Source organism: Maylandia zebra, linkage group LG1 (genome assembly GCF_041146795.1).
Source record: "Maylandia zebra isolate NMK-2024a linkage group LG1, Mzebra_GT3a, whole genome shotgun sequence".
NCBI lineage: Eukaryota > Metazoa > Chordata > Actinopteri > Cichliformes > Cichlidae > Maylandia > Maylandia zebra.
Window position 1 is genome coordinate 41,427,717 of NC_135167.1, and position 19,639 is coordinate 41,447,355.

Consider the following 19,639-nt stretch of genomic DNA (forward strand, 5'->3'; position numbering starts at 1 on the left):
GCAGGCATGCTGCAAAAACAACATCCAAACCCCAAAACAAGCAAACAGCAACACAGAAAGATTTTAGCAAAACTTTCCAAAGATACCAAATATACCAGGGTTTGTTTGTTTGATCTGGAGAGCTTTCACATGATGACACATTCAGAAGGAACGTCTCCGGTTTGTTCCTGACTACGAAAAGTGAAAACACAAACTGCTCATCAGAGAAGAAACACACATCGCACTTTTCCTTCAAATACGAACACGTTAAAGACCGAGTTGGACATCATTTAGAAACATAACTGACGAGGTGACGGAGAATCAGGGGTTTACACGGAGGCCCGGGTAGAAAAATCACCAAACAAAAAGCACAAGAAAATTATAAAAGGACGTCTTATTGTTATTCATGCAAATCTACGACTGAAAGGGAGAAATTCAAGAAAAAAATCAGATAAAGTCAAATATCTGAGGAAAAGATTGTGACATAAATATGTGAGATATTACACTAACACTGCTTATAATTCAAAACTAAGACAAAAATAGATAAAAAAAATTCAGACGCAAAAGGTTTGATTTCAAAATCCAAAACTAAACCAATCAAATAACAAAACTATAGGATGACGAAAACGTCGACTCGCTGAACTAAAACTATGAGACAAGAAGTAAAAGTTTCATGTTTAAGACAAGAGTGAGAGCGAAACACTGACTGAAACATTTACACTCTGACACATGAAGCTGGGATTTTAACCTCTAAAAGGTAAACCTGTTAGAGCAAAACTAGGAAACGAGGAGAAAAGAACTCAAAGAGCCGACAGAAACCAAACAGAAACAGAAATATTTGATGTAAAAGTCAAGACAAAGCTCTGCTTTTGGCCACAGGCTGAGCTTCTCGATTTTTTAATGGGAGACAAAATCATCTCGTCCTCTCTGGGTCAATGTCTGCAGCAGCACGTCATTTCTTACAGTGTGGAAACTCTGCGGTATGAAATCCACCAGAGTCCCAGACGAGTCCACATTCCCGTCCTCTGCATGCTTACACACACACACACACACGCACACACACACACACACACGACCCTGAACCCAAACCTGAGCCCTGAAACCGGCTCTGAAGCGAGGGCCACAAACGGGTCCTGAGTCTAACAAGGTGCTCACAAAGACAGCTGTACACACACACACACACACACACACACACACACACACACACCAGACTGTCTGGCTTAAGTTAACCCGGCCCCTTTCCTGTGTTTCAGACAAAACAAGCCAGCCTGCCCTTCCTCCTCCTCCTCCTGCTGCTGTTTGGATGTGAGACCTGCGACGTTCTGCAGGATCCTGCAGTCACACCGACGCTGTAACGTGGTTCTAACCGCTTCCGTTTTATTGGTTATGCCTTCGAGGTTTGATCTCTCGGGTCTTCCTCGCTCACATGCCGACCCTCAGACTGAAACGGCGTCAGCTCAGGCCCACCGCCCTCGCACAGGCACGCGCTCCAGAGCTCGCTCATCAGGCGACGCTGCGGCGAATGGAGGCTGAGGTTTAATGAAGCAGCGCTCCGTGACAGGAGCCTGCTACAGGTGTGCGGCTCACCTGTGTGCCCCGCCCAGCCCTGCATCCTTAAAGCATATTCCCACCAACCTGAACTTATCACAGAAACATTTTAACAGCAGCATACACAGGATGACGGAGTGGGGATGGAGACAATGTCCTCAGGTGAACCACGTCTCCTTTTACGGTTCGTGGGGTGGGGACGTTTTGGTTTAAAGGGTCTGTGAATGTTTCAGAAGTTCCTGAGAAGGTGTCGCATGTTTTAGTGGGACTGTGGGGGGAGGGGTGCGCTGTGGGCCGGATCAGCTGTTCCTGGTGTGAACCTGCTCAGCAGACTGAGGTGTGCTCTGTCCTCTGGTCTCATAATTACTGAGAGACTGGGGGACACACCCAGGCTGCTGCTCACAGCTCCATCATCATCATCATCATCATTATTATTATATCAGCAGTGAGGAGCTCCTGGAGCGCCGACAGAGGACACAGGAAGGACAGGATCAGGTGCAGACCAGGTGAGGGGCGGAGCCTGAAGACTTTAAAGACTTTTTCTTTGAAGTCCTGTTATCTTTCTAACTCTGTCAGAATAAAATAAGGTGACTACTTCCTCTCTGAGCCTCAAGCCTTCCTGTGGGCCCTCTGTCGGGTTTTCACCGCCGTACCTGCAGCCGGCCGTCCAGCGTCCTCTGGATGGTGACACACTTGCTGGGGTGCACGCCGTTGGTGGTGACGGCGGTGATGAGCGAGTCCAGTTCGTCCTTCTTCTCCTTCAGCTTTTTCACCAGACTCTCGATGGCGCGCTTGGCAAAGCCCTCGTTCTCGCCGCCCTGCCGGTGGCACATCAGACTGTGGACGATGCTGAGGCAGGCGTCTGCGCTGCTGGGGGCGGGGCCGAGCACCGACATGGTCACCTGATAAAGTAAAACAGAATCTGCTCAGACGGCTCAACAATCAGATCCATAAAAAGACTTCCCCGGACAGATCTATGTGGGTGGGGCTTGTGTGCCCTCGGTGACATCACACAGACCCGTGATAAACGCTGAGGTCGTTGTCAGGTTTCACGTGAACCCACCAGCCAGAGGAACAGGAAATACATGACAGGAACACACAGACAGGTGGGACGCTCAGGTGTGCCCGTGGGCCAGGAACAGATCCTATAGCTGATCCACAGGTGACCTCATACGGTCCCTGAGCACAGATACAGAGCAGGGGCTGATATTGATCATATTGTCAGTGATCAGAAGTACTCCTGTCCCCCCACACACGTCACTTCCCTCTGAGACAGACAGAGAGGTGAGGAGGAGACAGGATCACCACACATGCACATCCTCGTCTCACTACTGATTGCTTTCATTTTTTCATCAAACTGTAAGCAACATGACGTCGTGACCGTGGCTCTATGACGTCATCAGATGCTGACGATGCCTGACGCTCACTGGCTGACCCGACTGCTGCATCAACAGTTGTTCACAGAAGAATTACAAAAGCTCTCAGCGGGCTCCTGCGGCGCACTCACCGGGCTCGGCGCTCTCCGCTCGGCTATGATCCGCTGCCGGGTCCGTGAGGCCGGAGGTTCGTCCGTCGGCGCGTCCGCGTGCGACTCCGTCTGCATCCAGACTGTCTGCACGCTCACCGGGGGGAGGAGGAGGTGGGGGCTATGTCATGCTCCCCCGACGGCCAGACATAACAGGAAGTCTGGCGACCTCTGGGGCCTTCCAAAATAAGAGCACAGAGACAAAACTGAGCGTTGTTAAGATGTGGAGCGTTTACCTGCGGTTTACCTGTTTGTGCTTCCTGCCTGCACACCTGCCACCTGTCATCGATGTCACTGTAATGTTGCCTGTGTGCGTTGTCTGAGTTCACTGCACAGTCAATTTAAGTTTTATACAATGATAATTACAGTTTGCCTTATTTTTCTGCCTGGTTTGATTTTTGTTCTTTTTAAAATTTATGTTATTTTATTTTTCATGTTATTGAAAAGTGGCTATTCGGTTATTCACCTGTAATCGTGCTTTCGCTGTCTAGTTTTAGTTATTTGTCCCGTTCTAAAGTTTTCCTTTCTTTTAGTTGACCTAGTTTTACTTCATTGTGAACCTAAATTCATTCTCACGTCACAAAGAAAAGCATCAAATCTCGTTAGGGCAAGCTTACTCATTAAGGGTTAAAAACGATTAAAATGATTAACAGAAATATATTAACACTTATTAGAGATGTTTCCTGGGTTAAAGAAACGTTTTAAAACTCAACTCAACTAAAATATTTCCAAAATGCAGCTTCAAAAACTCTCCTTTCACTCATTTTCCCGCATCAGTTACTGCTGCTTTTATTTTGTGATACTGCCGGAAACACGCTTTGCCTTGTCAGAAAGTTTGTGCCGTGAGAGAGCCAATCACAGCCCTCCTGTGTGTGTGTGTGTGTCTGTGTGTGTTTGGCGCCATCTGGTGGCGAAAGTCGAGGAAACACATTTCTCGTGTTTGACAGAAACATTGAAGCTGCAGAATAAAAACAGCTGACCTTTATGATGAAACAAAAAGGGACAGAGTGACATTTGTCTGCACTCAGGCCCTACAATAAATAAAGACACAAAAACAAGAGTGTGTTCCTCTAAAACTCTGCAGCTGCTGCACACACTCTTTCACAATAAAACGTCCTCTTCCTCTTTCAGGCCAACTCTTGGCTTTCCGACCGTCTGCCATGGAAACCTCTGCGGTTTCAGTCCCAGACTGACTGGTCCTGCACCGAGGACGGCAGCTCTGTCAAGCTCCCACAGGGAGAACGCCCTCACCGAGCAGGCCGAGGCCTCCAGTCTGTGGACGTCTTTGGGGACCAGCATCCACAACTGAAGCCATGAGCGGTCAGTGATGCCGCTTTAATAGAAAACCAAAGTCCCAGCCTCAAATGTCTCATATTTTCTAATGTTTTATTTATATAGTAAAAAGAAAAAAGAATATGAAGGCAATTTTGAAAAACCCACCCCACCCACCAAGCCTGATGTTTTACTCATGACCACCTTTCCAGTCTTTAATTTAATTAGGATGTTTGTTTTTAACCTTTGATTTGTAGATTTTTCTTTAACTGTGTTTTCTCCTTTAAACCACGACTCGATGTTTTGGTTCACACGTAGAAATATCTGGATGACTCGCTCACCTTCAAACCACATGAAGAGAATCTCGTAAAAACACTGAAGTTAATACTGCGATTTTATTTTCAAAATAAGTCGCGTTTTTCTTGAATACAAAGAAGCAGTTTGTTGCTGCAACGTTTTTATCTGTGCTGGAGACAGATAGAAATGTCTATTCTATATATGAATGCTTCGTGTTGATACTGTGTGTCGTGCTTCTCTGAGGTTCATCACTAACAGTAAATCTCAGACTCACCACTGTGAGTTCTACGGCCTGCTTTGGCCATTAGGAGGAACTCTCATTTATACAGTTTTACATATAAGGCAATAATCGGATTGCTGCCTTCATATGTTCCCTGCTTGCAGTGAAACATGCTGGTCGTATCCTCTTCGTCCGCCTGAACTGAACTTGGCAAAAGAGATTTTGACCATAGCCCCCTCGGCTTGGAACGGACTGCAGGAAACGACTCTCATCAAGTGGTTTGAAATCTAAACTAAGAATCCTTGAGGCCAAGTCCACAACATGCAACTGTTTCAATTAGTTTGTCATTTTAACTGAATTTTATTGAATTATATTATTTTTTTGTAAATGTTATTTATTTTTGCATGCGTGTTTTTGCTGCCTGAGTTTAACTGAGTAATTTTTGTAAATGTGAGACACTTGCTGTTGCCTGTCGTCGCCAGGTCTCCCTTGAAAAATAGGTTTTTAATCTCAATGGGATCTTCCTGGTTAAACAAAATAATAATAATTATTGGCAGAAATAGCCTTCGGAACTGCTGGAGCCTTAAAGTTCTGCCTGCGGATCAAACATGTTTCTACACACATTCACCTGTGTGGGCTTCTGTGTTTGTGAGTCTGACACAGGTGTGTGTGCTGCTGACTTATAGATGTGAACTTGACCCCAGAGCGGGCCGTTAGCTGCGGTTAACCCGGACAGAGCGTGACTTTAACGGCGGTTTGGCCTCTACATTTAGCGGCTGAGCTGTGAGAGAAACACCAGGTGCTGTTGCTCGCCTCACCGGAGCTCACCTAAAACCTGTGGAGAGGAATTAGCTGATCTGTAAAAACTAAACTTTGTAAAACTAATGCTAACAACAGCTTGTGGGTTAGCATTGCGCTTAATTAGCACGAGTGTTAGCAAGCGGAGGTGACCTTACAGTTAGTAACAGGTGTGTCTGTTTTAAGCCGTGAGCTTCTCCCGGTAGGACGTTCAGATACAGGTAAGCGTGGGTGACGTATTATAACTGAACAGGTGAACTGTGGAAGCTAACGTTAGCTGTGAGCGCTGCTTTTTTTGCGCGGACACAAAATGGCGGACCAGCGCCGCTTTAGCACAGAGCGAAATTGGAAATTTCCGTGTTACCTGCGGAAACTGAGAGCGCTCACAGACTGTGTTGAACACCACGAGGCCACTGAGGCCTCCTCTTAAATTCGGCTGACCTTTGAACCACGAAGCGAGATTAATTAAATTTTTATCTGCGTTTCCGGCTCAAAGACGGGAGATATCTGTGTGAGTTAAACAGCTGTGTAAATGAACAGGGTCGCGTGTGGGCTCTTTGAAGAATGCCGATATGAAGGCAGACATCAAGAAGTGGCAGTTTTACCGGAGCTGCTGCTTTTTCCGCTTTCCGTGCTGAATGAAGCTTTTTATCCTTTTGAATCAGGCGGCAGGTGAACAGGGTCCGGCATCCAGAGGCAGATGGAGTCATCAGAGCCAGGTTCGTTTCGCCCCAGAGGAACATCGACGGTGTCCCTGCACGAGCGGTGAGTTACCATGACCTCCTGCGTCCTGCAAAGTTAAAGGTCAGGCACACTGTGCTGACGTTCCCTCCTCTCTCTGCCGGCAGCTTCTCCAGAGTCCTGGTGGAACAGCAGACCTGCTCCAGGTTGCATCAGAGGGCATCCGCTGCCCTGCCCGTGGTCCTGCTGATGAAGTCAGCTCCCTTATCGCTGCTTTTTCCACAGGTGAGTCCCAGAGGGGTCACAGGTCACCTGTGAAGAAGGGCGGCCCAGGTGTTCATCGGAGGACCACCGGCCTGCTCGTCTGACACGCTGCAGCCGCCACGTGGAGTTGAAAACAGTGAAACCATCCCTGGCGCGATGGGGTCGTGAGGTGTTTGTGGGACCAAACCAGTGTGAGGTTTTGTTCGACATCCTCGTGAAATCAAACGACAGCGAGTCTGAAACTCTGTCGCAATCTTCTTCCCTCTTTGGTATAAACATGCACGCTCAGCGCAGGTAGAACAGTGTCTGGTTGGGGGGCGGGGTTAATGATGCATTTGGTGCAGAATTCCATGGCAACCTGTACTGGATAGTTACGATAAAGTCATTTTTGCCATCGTACGTGAAAAACCCGCGGTGCATCGAGTGCATTCGTTATATCGCCCACACGGGTCACCGCTGCGTCATCATAAGGGTTCTCAGCATGTGCACACTCGTCCGATTTTACAAGTGGATGGCGAGCTACTGCACCGTAAAAGCGAGCTGCTGTGTCTCTGTGTTGCAGGCTGCCGGGAGCTCTGAGAGGGCGGAGCATCGTCACCTGAGGAGGAAGAGGAGCGTCTGGACTCGACTCGGCTGGCAGCGGGTAACTCGCCGCCCGTCAGCCTCTGCGCATCAAGGCTTCTGGAGCTTCATGAACAAATACAGGTGGAGAGCGCGGGTCACCTCCACCTGCAGGCGTGAGTATCTGAAACACGGCGCGCAGTGGGCGGGGCAGCAGTGTGTGGCCTTCTTCGCTAGACTGAAGCTGCAGTAGAATTCTCACCTGTGCTCCACCTGTGCGTGCGTTTCCTCTGCAGGAGCAGTAGGTCTGAGCGGTCGACTCGGGAGGCGGAGCCAGCTGAGACCGCTGACCTCAGGTGAGTTTCTCAGCACAGCTTCATGCTGAGCTGTGGAGAAAAGGTTGGTGCGATTTGGCCTGTTAGGCGGGGTTAGGAGAGCTGCGCTCTGATTTGTGCATCTGATGGCACAGCTACTGTCTGCCAGTTAAATTCAAAGACGTTTAAATACAGCTGGAGGGCTGACCGCCAGGGGGGCGTGTCCCAGTAGCTCGACTAAGCTGACCCCTACTGAGTCAGAGCTTTGAAATCTCCCCTCCTCAAAGGTTAAATGTTTAGAGGTCAAAGGCCCTTTGCCAGAGGCTAACGGTTGCTCTGGTGCACTGGCTGTGTCCCAATTCAGGGTCTGCAGCCTTGACGGTGCTCAAGCACCACTAAGAAGTGCGAGGCCTGTGAAATGCAACCATGACACCAACTGCTGGAAGCATTTCAGACAGCTTTATTTGAAAGAAAGAAAGGAGAAAATCTTTTGTTCATGTGTTTGTTTTTACATGAGCTGTGTTTGATTAGCTGAGTATCTGAGACCACGGGACTGAAACATGATTGTTGGGCTTCATTCCTGTGCTGAACAGTCATTTAAGATTAGCTAGAAAATAACAATGAGCTGATGTTGTTCATGAGACTAAAGTCATCTCACTGTGGTAATTAAATATAATATGGCCAATATTATAGTTATTATTATATTATGATTCATTACAGCAGTGAGCTTGAACTCTACTTTGAGTAAAGATTCAAGTTGCAGTTATTTACATTTCCAATCACCTTAAATCTTCACTCAAAGACAGTCAAGCATGACAGTCAGGGGTCCTTTTGTCCCTCTGTGGGGGGAAACTCCCACTAGGTTTATATCTGGGACTCTCCGCCATTTGACCTTAGAACTGAAGAAGCTTCTCGGATGAGAGGTGAAACGTCTTCAAGCAACTTAAAGAAGTCCAGACGCTTTTCTTTGCAAGCTCCTTAGACTACGATGACCTGGATGACTGAGAACCTTCACAGACACACGTTAAAGTCCGTTTGGCTCGACACCACCGAACAGAGGCAGCAATATAACATAGCTAACATTAACAGTGCAGTGAATCCTGCTTGTGCCGTGATGTTCAGGGGTCCGTTCTTCGTACCTCGCTTACTACATCCAAGACCAAATCATCGCGCTAACCGTGAGCTCGCTAATCCGGTTCTCCGAACACACCTGCTGTTGACGATTAGTATAGCTGGATGAAGTAATGTGAGATCACTGGGTGTCGTAAAAGGGGCTACGCATCGATAGTAGAAACATTGATCGGCAACCCTCTGATTGGTCGGCGAAAATGTCGAAGGAGCGCGCTCGGTATTTTTCGGCAGCAGAGCAAGAACTCTTGATTGAGGGATTTCAGGAGTTTCAGAGTTTAATTAAAATGCAAGGGAACACTGCAAAGGCTGCAAAAGCAAGGAGAGAGGGCTGGCAGAAAGTTGCTGACAAATCAAACTCGTGATTTAATAATAACAATAATAATGGAGTGGATTTATATAGCGCTTTTCAAGGCACCCAAAGTGCTTTACAATGCCACTATTCAGTCACTCCCACATTCACACACTGGTGGAGGCAGCTACGGTTGTAGCCACAGCTGCCCTGGAGCAGACTGACAGAAGCCAGGCTGCCATATCGCGCCATCGGCCCCTCTGGCCAACACCAGTAGGCGGTAGGGTAGATTTATTATATTACACTATATTATCCAATATTGGATAATATAGTGACTTATAATACAGACTGATAATACAGGACTGCAAACCGAGCAGCATCACTGACTTTCAGCTTGTTGTGTTTGTGGATATATGACCGACTTTAATTATCCACAAAATCATCACATCTCTGTCAGATTAAGCTCAGCTATTGAACGGCGCATATTTAAAGGCTTTAAAACCAAGTTAGTACAAACGTCGCTAATGTCACATGACTCTGCCGACATGTGGCCAACAGTCATGTTTTAATGTTCTTCATTATTAAACATTCGCACATAAATAAGTGACATCATATTCAGTACTTACTTAAAGTTTACTCTTCAGCTGCTCCGCTTCCGCCGTGTTTTCCGGCAAAATTATCCACACCCACCGCCGCGCTATGCATTCTGGGATATGTTGGGCCACGAAGTCTACACCGCCACAGCCTTAAAATTCAGGGAAATGAAGGACGCATTTGAGGGCCGCATTTGGAGCAGCCTTTGAATTGGGACAGCCTTCGTTGTGCCGCTGTGACGTAATCGGCCTTAAAATGCGGCCTTTAAGGCTGCAGACCCTGAATCGGGACACCGCCTCTATGGCTGGAGCTCGGGGTTACCTGTACCTAGTACAGAGGGGGAGGGGCTTCCACAGAACATTGCATGGTTATATTTACAGGCTCATGACTTTGTTCTGGCTTGGCTTTGACACCCAACAGGAAATGACCATGCGGGCCTTTATCTGCCCAGGAGGGAGGGGCCGAATGAGGGAGGGGCCTAAAGGGTCAGATAATAAAGAGATGAAGAAACTTCACGGTGTCTCTCAGGACACAAACGCACAAGAACCAACAGCAGGAAAACTAAAAGTGAATCATGTCTCCATGGAAACAAACCAAAGAGGGAGTGGCATTACATTGCTGACCTTTGACCTGCTGACTCCTGTTTGTGTAAATCTATCAATTTTGTTTCTGGCAGGACGAAGACGGCGCGGGGTAAAGCTGCGGATAGGCGGGGCCACCATTTCAAAGGGGCGTGGTGGCAGCAGAAAGGTGGTGCCAACGAAGAAGCAGCTGGACGCTGAGCTGGACGACTACATGTCCATGTCCCGGAGCCGACTGGACAAACAGCTGGACGACTACATGTCCACGTCCCGGAGCCGATTGGACGCCGAGCTGGACGAGTACATGTCGATGGCGGGACAGCCGCAGCCGCTGTGGGACTGAAACTGTGACGGGCGGGACCAAAGGTTTGTTCTTACTTTGGAACCGCCTCTCCAAGTGTACACGAGTTTTATTTGGTGACTGAAGGCCGCAGCTCTCAGGCTGCTGATTGGCTCCTGCTCTCAGGTGCATTAAGCATTTCTTTGTTTTCAAACCAGAGCGTTCAGTTTTCTGTTGTTTTGTATGTGTTCCTGAAGTGGTTGTGTGTCCTTCACTGACCCTCTGTGTGTTGGAATTTTTAATGGGTCGTTTGTAATTCTGAAGTTTTTGTTCCCAACATTTAAAAGAATAAAAGACGTTTGTTCGCTCTTGTCTGTACGCCTTCGCCGAGTCCTCAGGAGCAGTTCATCGATGTGTCTGTCCTCTCGGCCAATCATCATCTCTCCAGAGACGAGGCATCGGCGACCGTTCGGTCACGAGCTGCACGTGTGCACTTCAGGTTACAAATCCACTTTGAGCTCCAAAAACCAAAATGCAGAAGCGGCGTCGACGAGGCCGCGAGCTGGGCGCCACTCCTCACTGAGCTCAGGTCAGCTGATGAGGAGTCGCCCCTGCTGGTAGGTTTGAAGTGCTTCGCATTTAAATGGGCTGAAGGAGGCGAGGTTGCTACAGATGCATCACCGACTTCCAGGCTACGTCCACAGTAATGCGTTTTCGTTTTTTGAAAACATTTTCTCTCCGTTTTGGCGTCCCGTCCACACTGAGGCGGCGTTTTCCGTGAACGAAAGCGCGGCGTTTTCAAAACGCTGTCGAAAACAAAAAGATTTGAAAACAGTGCTTCGCGTCGCAGTGTGGACAGCAAAAACGCAAACTTTCTAAAACGATGACGCATGTTAGTCATGTGATGCAGTCATGTGGCCAATTAAACAAAGGTAGCGGAGGGCGTTACACAGCAGCTGTTCTGTTTGACAGCCCTGTTAAAGATGAACATCAGTCTGCACGCGCTCCAAAAAGCTTTTCCTCAAATTCTTTAACTCTCACTCGCTTTTGCAACTTTGTACTTTTGTGTTACTCGCAGCAACGACTCCACCTCACTGAGTCCATTTAACAAACTCGCTGCTTTTCCTCCACATTGATAGATTTGAAAACGGCGTTTTCAGGCGGAAACGCCATTTTCAAATCTATCCGGGCCAGTGTGGACGTAGCCTCAGGAGACTGAACCCTCGAGACCGTTTTACCCTTCCTGTCATGTGACTCCTGTCATGTGACTCCTCTGGTGCTGGACGTTCGTGTTAAACAGGGTTTCTGATGATGAGCTCAGGCTTCTCCTGCATGTGCATGATGTCAGGCAGGACGTTTTCAAAGGTCTTCACCTTCCTGCTGGTTAGTGGGAGGAGCTAAACTGTCTCGTTTGACACAGATGAGGTTTTCTTGTCATGTACAGATAAACAGTGTAGCCACATTGACCCATAATGAAACTGTTTAGCTTTACATGAGCAGATAGAAAGTGTGCAGCTGAAAGAAGCAGCTCGAACGAGCCGTGCGCAGATTCTCAGACTGAAGCGTCAGATAGGACGCACACATTTCTGACACGCGATTGAACAGAAGAGCCTTAAAAGCTGAGATCATGTGATCAGGAGCAAAAGTTCCTGTCTTATCTGTATTTAGCTGGAGGAAGCTGTGGTTCAACCACTGTTTGATTTCTGACAATTATTCAAACAAGACAATTTATAGAACTCAGAAGCTTTGAAAGAGCAGAACACCTGATGCCATCAGCACAGAGATGACAGGAGATGCTGTGGTCTCATCATTTGTCCTGGAGGCAGAACTGGACCTCGCCACATCCTTGAGGTGGCAGAGCTGATGACAACACTTGATTCACACAGACGGTAAAAGATGTCTCTGATAGATACGATATTTAAAACAACACCAGTAATCCCGAACAGGCCTTTGATCCAGTATAACCAGTACGGTGTACTCTCCAGAGTCTGCTGCCATCAACATGTCACCACACACTTTAAGTAAAGCTGTTTCAGTGCAGTTTGTGGGAACCAGACTGGAAAATGTCCAGAACATCGTTTTTCTCCAAAACGTTGGTTCAACTACAGAAGCTGGGAGCTGAGCCAGTATCAAGAGACGTGTTGGTTATTTCCAGTTGAGACCAGTAGACTCAAACACACTGATGTCCTGTAAGGAGCAACGTGTGCGGCAAGTCAGCTGACGTGCACGCACAGTTTAGAGCAGGGGCGTCAAACTCAAGGCACACGTCAGGTCGCGGGCCAAACAAGATAAACATTCACTGAACACAAACTGTTTTTTAAACATAAATATGAATAAAAACAGACAGGAATATTATTCCAGATTAAATAAACTTAAAAAAATAAACTTTATCTTTAAATATTTTGCTCTTCATAAAAATATATCCTGTCAAAATTATGCAAGTTAGAAATAAGGACATGCTGCCAAAACCTAAGGAAAAGTAAATGAGAGCAAACACAAGGTTGGAGCCGCATGTAGACGGAGCTGCAGGAGTGGAGCTAATAAACTGTGCGGCCATTCAGTGTCTTTCCCTGAGTGCATCATTACACTGCAGCTGCATCTGAATCTGCACAGGTGCAGCTCAGCAAAGTGCGCTGACTTGGTTCAACATGACTTGGCAACAGGGAAAGTGAGGCAGGCTGCACTGGTGCATTAGTGACAGCTTCACTGCATCATACATGTCCATGAACTGACAGGTTTCCTTGCTGAGCTCAAAAACTCTATTGAGAACTTTTATCCCCACTGAGCCAGCAGAGCTCTGCATGAAGGAATGTCAGCAAACTCTGAATCTACTTCCCACATAAAAGACTGAAACTGACGGTGATTTAAACTTTTAGCTCAGATCAAATGTACGGTCTGCGTCACGGTGATCATTACATGCTGCCGCTGTCACTTGATGCTCGGGTACCAGCCTTGCTCTGACCACGAAGGACCGCCGAACTGAAACTGTGAGTGCTGCTCTGACCTCTGACCCCTGACCCTGCAGCGACAGATGTTCTACATCTGTAAACAAGAGCACTGACCAGCTCTCTGTCCTCCCGCCCTCACCTCGTCCTGCAGGACAGCAGAGAAGGAGCTTGAGACGGACGCTGAGGGAGAAACAGGTACCGGAGCTGAGTGCAGCTCAGGTGTGACGCTCAGTTCACCTACTTAAGTAACCGAGCATCGAGGAGGAAACACGGCGGCTTTAATCGGATTGGACAGATTTCCTCCGACCCTCGCGTTCATTCCTCACGCCACGCCCACACAGCCAGGACTTTACCTGTGACATCATCTTAAACGCCACACCAGGGGGAGGGTCTATGGACATTCTTTGCTGCGTCTTCACCTCAGCGCAACTGGAGACCACAGACTGTATATAAAAGATGGCTTGTTTGTGGACATCGGAGGAAGTGAAGCTGTTGGCGGTTTGGTGTGTGTCTGTAGGCGGGCTCTGATCTTACCTGCTAGACCCTGACACTCTGAGCCTTCACGTGATTCTCACTTAATTTTTCAGGTGAGGCCACCTGTTGGGTGTTTCAGGTGTGACTCTGTCACTAAACGGTTAAGCTGCCTCCTGAAACACTTAATCTTTTCCTCATGTAGAAGAATTACAGAAACATCACTGATGACTCGCCTGAAGAGGCGGTACCTCTTCAGGTATTACAGTATTTGTGTAGCATGTCTGAGCTGACGGGCAGGAGAATATCACCTGTTTCCAGAACTCGCCTGTCGTTGGATGGCGACAGTTTTGTTTTGTTGCTGTTTCTTTGCACAGAGGCATCGTCACAGCTCGTACCTTCAAAACGAAGCAACCGTAATCAGGGTAAAGGTCACCTCCTCACTGAAGGGGGCGCCGTTTATCAACGGTAAAGCTCAGAGAGCCATGTGCACGATGGCGTCTGTTCAGCTGGAGTCGCTCCACAGTGGACGTGAAATAGAAATGTTTATATTTAACCAATGATATCAATAAAAAGTTATTATTTATTAGAATTATCAGCAGAAAATAATCAGGCTGGACTTTAAACACCATCATCATCATCATCGTCACCATGACTGGTTTCTCGTTTGTTTGTTTAAGGCCTTGAGCTAAAAACAAATGTGACATTTAAATGGATTAAAATAGAACCGTGGGCCCCGTGTGAGGAGTGGATCACGTGTCCTGGGTTGACCCCGACCAGAGCGGCGAACCCGCTCAACTCTGACACCTGACCCAGTCTCCGGGTGCCAGCTGGCCTCAGACCCCCCCCCCACCCGCCACTGCCGCCTCACACGGGATGTGACAGCACTGAAACTCGAGCAGCGACGACGTCCTCTGCGTGTCATCCGCTCACGGCTACTTTTATTTTTCGTGGATTCAAAAAACGCCTCCATCCCCGCTCCCGTCACCTTCACCAAGCGTGCCTGTCTGCTCTGAAACCATCCAGGACTCTTTCGTATCTCCAAGAGCGCCTGAACGCTGCTGCAGGATTGCTCTCCCCCTGCTTCAGGACACCTACACCAGGAGATGCCGGACTAGAGCAGCGCAGATACTGAAGGACCTGTCCCATCCTGGCAACAAACTGTTCCAACTTCTGCAATCTGGTAGAAGGTTCCGCATCTTCCGGGCAAGGACAGAGAGACTCAAGAGGAGCTTCTATCCCCAAGCCATCCGTGCCCTAAACACACACACCCGCCCTCTCACATCATCTATAACTGACTGAGACAGGACTCTTCCAGACACTAAACCAAGGCACAATGTACATTTCAATTCCTTTAATTTTAAATATGTTTATATTGTCTATCCTGTAAAATAGTCAGATGTCTATTCATATTAATGTACAGAATTCACCTGCTTGCTGCTACTACTGCACATTCACCCAGTGTATATACTATATATATATAATGTTCTTCCTCTACAGCCCCCCCCCCCCCCAATTTTTGCACATGTCGAGGAGCGTGTCAGACTACATTTCACTGTGTGTTATACTTGTATAACTATGCATGTGACAAATAAAGAACCTTGAACCGAGCGCTACACACGATGGGCGCAGCGGCGAGGTCACGAGACGCTCCCAGGCAGGACAGCGGGCTCCCTGTCAGGAGACACGTAGAGTCTGTTCTGACCTGAAGGAAAGATCTGGAAGCAAAGATGAAGTGATGGATGAAGGTGATGAAATGGGTGTGACGATGGCAGCTCACGTTTGAGTTCACGCTCAGAAGACGTTTTCGGACCAAGAGCTGACCTGAGAGCGGCTCCGCCTCCTTGATCCCTGACGTCAGGATACTCACACATCTGATCGCTCACACACAACAACACGTGTTTAGAAACACTCGGCGTGGGTCACATGATATCAGGAGCCTCAGCAGCAGGTTATTTCTGTCCCGCACGCTGTCTGCAGTCCTTCTAGGAAGCTGGCAGCTGGAGTGTCTGGATTTAGACGCTGAGCACATCCACGGCATGACGCTGCAGATTCCTCTGCTGCTCTGCACCTGCATGGGTGACCAATCAGAGCTGAGGAGGCGGGGTTACAGAAGTTCAACTTCCTGTTCCCTAGCCAGAAACAGGCGGTCTCTAACGAGACCGCTGCCAAAACGTTCTTCTCGGGACATGTTGGTGAAGCTGAGAGAAAACGTTTAAACAACACGAAATGTTGGTCAGAATCAAACGGTGTGAATTAAAGATTGTTTGAACTCCAGCTGCTGCAGATGTTTCAGTGGCTGGTGCTGTGGGCTGGACTCGGGGAATCGACGCCCACTCGTGCAGCTGCTCTCCGTGTGCTGCTCCAAGCCTTCATCATCATCGTGACCACAACACTGATGATGATGATGATGATGATGATTCTGTTACTGTTGTTCTCGCAGTCTCAGATGCTGGACCTGCACTGTGTCCCTGTGGCCAGCAGGTGGCGCTTCTGTCTTTAGCCTGTTGGTTGGTGGGAACTGGAGCTGCAGGTGCTGCTGGTTTCTGCTGGTTTCTGGATAACTTAAAATGAATTAGTTCAATTCGGGCTGGGAGATGCTCCTGCAGCTGTTTGATCAACATGACTGTAAAAACCTGATTACACAGTTTGAGTTCTTCTTGTTTTTATGATGAGATGACTTTTTGTCTGTCGTCTCTCTGGTTTCTTGCCCTCTGACCTTTGAAAGCAGGGCTTCACCTGTCTGTATAAAGTTGTGATTCCTTATTTGGCAGCGAGCAGACGATTGGTCCTGCAGCGCTCTCTCTGGCCCATGTGCTCCGCCTCAGTCTCAACAATAACAAAAACAACTTCAACCGTTTTGGCTGCAAGAGAGGGAGGTGGGGCAGTGGCGTGTTCTCAGAAACTGAGACTGAAGCGAGTCGGTGTCCAGAGGAACAGGCTGGCGGATAACAGCTGGCCTCGGCCTTCAGTTTGTGTGCAGCGTGACGCTTTAACACAGCTGCTCGCCGCGTGCTCATCAGTGTATTTGTTTTGAGGGCTTTGTGTTTCTTTGAGTCTTTCTTTTCCTCTGTCTTCAGTTCACTTCCTGTTTTATTTTGAAGACCAGATTATGTGTTTTTACTTCCTTCCTCTGTTCTTGTTCCCACCTGTGCAGGTGTGAGGTCACCTGTTGGCACTGCGTTGCGTGGCGGCGTGCAGCCAGCGTCTTTCCTCAGAGCTGCTGCGTTCCTCAGGTGGAAATGCACTGAGCAAGCGTCCAATCACAGTCGTCGTCAGCTCAACCTGCGGGTACGTTTCTGGTTTCAGACAGAGCAGGAACTGAGGGGCTGGATAGAGCAGCAGTGTCAAATAAAGAAGCATTATTGTGAACTGTGACTCATACAAAGCTGCTCTGATAGGGTTTGACAACAAAATGAGCAGTCCACCTTAAAGTCCACCTTAAAAACCGTTGAGAGCAGGTGAGGAACACCCTCTCAGACCCTCCATCTGACACCGTGTGTGTCACTGGGAAAGCTCAACGTGCAGGGTGTGTTCACACACGTATGCATACATACCCGGGGTGTGTTATATAACTGTAGAGGTGTCGCCCCATCAGTCATATCAGCTCTGTTTATCAATCCCACAATGCCCCGGGGCTGCTGAGGAGAACCCCTCACCGCTCACGTACATCCACGCTCACACACAAAGCACGTGGTGTGTGTGGCGGTTTCATGCACTGTTATGTAATCCATGTTTTTACTTGTGGCAGAGCACAGGGTTCAGCTTCAGCCTGATGGAAATGCTGACTTCAGTACAAACATGGCGGAACCAGCAGGAGGGCGGGGCCGACGGCGATTTAATGACAGTCATTAAACGTCCACCGTACACAATGACAGAGTTTACTCAGAGGCTTCACCTCAGCGTGACCGCAGCTCACTGCACTTCCTCTGGTGTCCAGCAGAGGCAGCAGTGAGTCAGACCCCACAGACATTGTTCAATAAACATGTTTACAGTCTGAAGCAGACGCTGCGCCTTTCTCTGGATGATTTCCACCTTCATAACACCTGTGTGGGGGAAGAGGTTTCTAAAACTCACCTGTGTGCATTATTAGAGGCGTGGTCTCTTTGACTGACAGGCAGCTGTAGCTGTTAGCCGTCTGGACCCTGTTTGTGCTGCTGGAGCCTCCTCTGACCAATGACACGGCTGCTGTGAGGGTACTGTATTAACAGAGCGCCTGAGAAAGCTGAGCTCTGGTTTTAATGAGTGAAATTCGAGGCTTTTGATTGGATGGTGCTGATTAGCAGGTCTCTGTGTGTATGATGCGATTTTTGTCGCTCAGAGCGAGGAGCGGGCGAGCTGCTAATCTGCTGTAATGAGAGGATTTAATGGGAGTCATGTGACATGTTTGTTTTCGGTCTGACTGACAGGAAGCAGATATCATCTGCCGTCTCCATCTGGGCTCTGACCTCACCGCCCCAGAGTGCGAGTGGGGTGGAGTCGGCTGATCTGGGGGCTCAGTGCACGTTGAAACAGAGAGGAGTGTCTATAGACTTTTGGCCGGCCGAGTAAAGCTGAAGGAGGCTTGTTTGCTTTCTGCTCGCCTCGCCTTCTCTGTGTTTACAACTGCAGGGACTCATAAATCCTGTGATATCACTTCCTGCCATGTGCAGCCGCCTCACATTCCTCGTGGAGCGGGGGAGCTTCCCCCTCTCTCTGAATGAGGAAACAAACTCGGAGAACCCGAGCTGCTGGCGGCGCTCCCACTGCTATCAAAGTTGATCCTCCGGGGACAGGGGGGCGGGGACAGGGGGGCGGGGGGGGAGCCGATGACCACAGCCAGCAGGAGGGAACCAAACACAACACACACTGTGAACCAGGAGCTGACTGAGTCCAAACCTGGGATTCAAAAACAAATTCACTGAAATGAATCCTCCAATCAGCACCCAGAAACCACTGCGTTTAACACCGCAGGGCTTCCTGTCAGTAACCTTGCAGTTCACCTAGGGGGCGCTCTGGCATGTTTCTCAAGCTCAACGGCTAAAACAAAGATTATTTTAGTTTCCAGGAAACCAGCCTGGAATAAACCACCAGTCCCGCAGTTCCTCTGGTGCCCAGCAGATGCAGCAGTGAGCCAGTCCCCACAGACTCCCGTGTCACCGTTGGCATGTTCATGATGTGAAGCAGCCGCTGCTTTGGTCTCTGAGTGTTTTAATGATGTCAGCTGGCTCTGAGATGGCCCTGCTGATCCTACACAAACACAGGAGCGCACAGCCAAACCCTCGCTGGCTGCAGCAGAGGGGGCGACCTCTGAAACAGCCTCGCTCAGGTGTTGACGTGCAGACAGGAAGCACTCGGTGCGCCGCTTTATTGCACGGTTCACATTAACAGTGTGAGGTTCTGCTGTCGGCATGAACATGGCTCCATGTGAAACTTTCACCTGCGAGGACGTGCTTTCATCACAGCGAGCTCTCATTTTCAGTCTGACCTGGTTTTTATAAACATGTAATAGACATGTTATACCTGACAGCAGGCTGAGCTAACTGATTCACTCTGAAGGTTCGACCTTTACTCTGAAAATCCAGCGTTACACACAAATCTGGCTTCAGCCAGTCTGACCTGACACGTTACAAACAACGCTTGTAACGTATCATGTGTCTGTGTTTACAAATCGGACGTAATAAGCAAGGGGCGGAGCTGGCTGTGAAACCTCACTGGTGAGGCCTTGTGATTGACAGGTCTCTCATAAGAATGAAGACTTCAGATGTTTCTGCACTGCCTTCAGTTTCCAGAGCGTCCATGTTTCATCCTGCCAGTCTGTCGTTGGTGACGTCATTGTTTGAGCACGTCAGAGTTTGGGGGCAGTCCCCAGGTGACTGTGACGCACAGGAAGGAGGTGCTTGGATA

General features: G+C 48.6%; 2 protein-coding genes across 10 annotated transcripts in view; one reads left to right on the forward strand and one right to left on the reverse strand.

Annotated features, from left to right (window-relative positions):
• LOC143412293 (mothers against decapentaplegic homolog 4-like) overlaps nt 1–18,097 on the reverse strand; it is a 38,360-nt gene extending 20,263 nt beyond the window's left edge. Inside the window, exons 1-3 of one of the 4 annotated variants that reach the window (XM_076886593.1) lie at nt 17,831–18,097; nt 3,035–3,230; nt 2,181–2,429 (exon numbers count right to left, since the gene is read on the reverse strand). In XM_076886593.1, coding sequence (XP_076742708.1) covers nt 2,181–2,429; nt 3,035–3,130 — 345 coding nt within the window. In that variant the 5' untranslated portion in view covers nt 3,131–3,230; nt 17,831–18,097. Of the gene's footprint in view, nt 1–2,180; nt 2,430–3,034; nt 3,231–3,765; nt 4,101–6,244; nt 6,371–17,830 lie in introns of those variants that run through there. The other 3 variants (XM_076886598.1, XM_076886600.1, XM_076886603.1) reach the window with 3 other exon arrangements.
• LOC101468174 (uncharacterized) lies at nt 4,234–10,712 on the forward strand. Of its 6 annotated transcripts, none has more exons than XM_004572126.5 (6): nt 4,234–4,372; nt 6,305–6,404; nt 6,488–6,605; nt 7,147–7,321; nt 7,442–7,501; nt 10,150–10,712. In XM_004572126.5, the coding sequence occupies exons 2-6, from the start codon at nt 6,340–6,342 to the stop codon at nt 10,395–10,397; spliced, it is 666 nt and encodes a 221-aa protein (XP_004572183.1). In that variant the 5' UTR covers nt 4,234–4,372; nt 6,305–6,339; the 3' UTR covers nt 10,398–10,712. The 6 variants fall into 6 exon arrangements, with proteins under 6 accessions (XP_004572183.1, XP_004572182.1, XP_004572181.1 ...); XM_004572125.5 differs by lacking the exon at nt 4,234–4,372 and adding an exon at nt 5,018–5,119; XM_004572124.6 differs by lacking the exon at nt 4,234–4,372 and adding an exon at nt 5,372–5,504.
• Nucleotides 18,098–19,639: the final 1,542 nt, after the last annotated feature.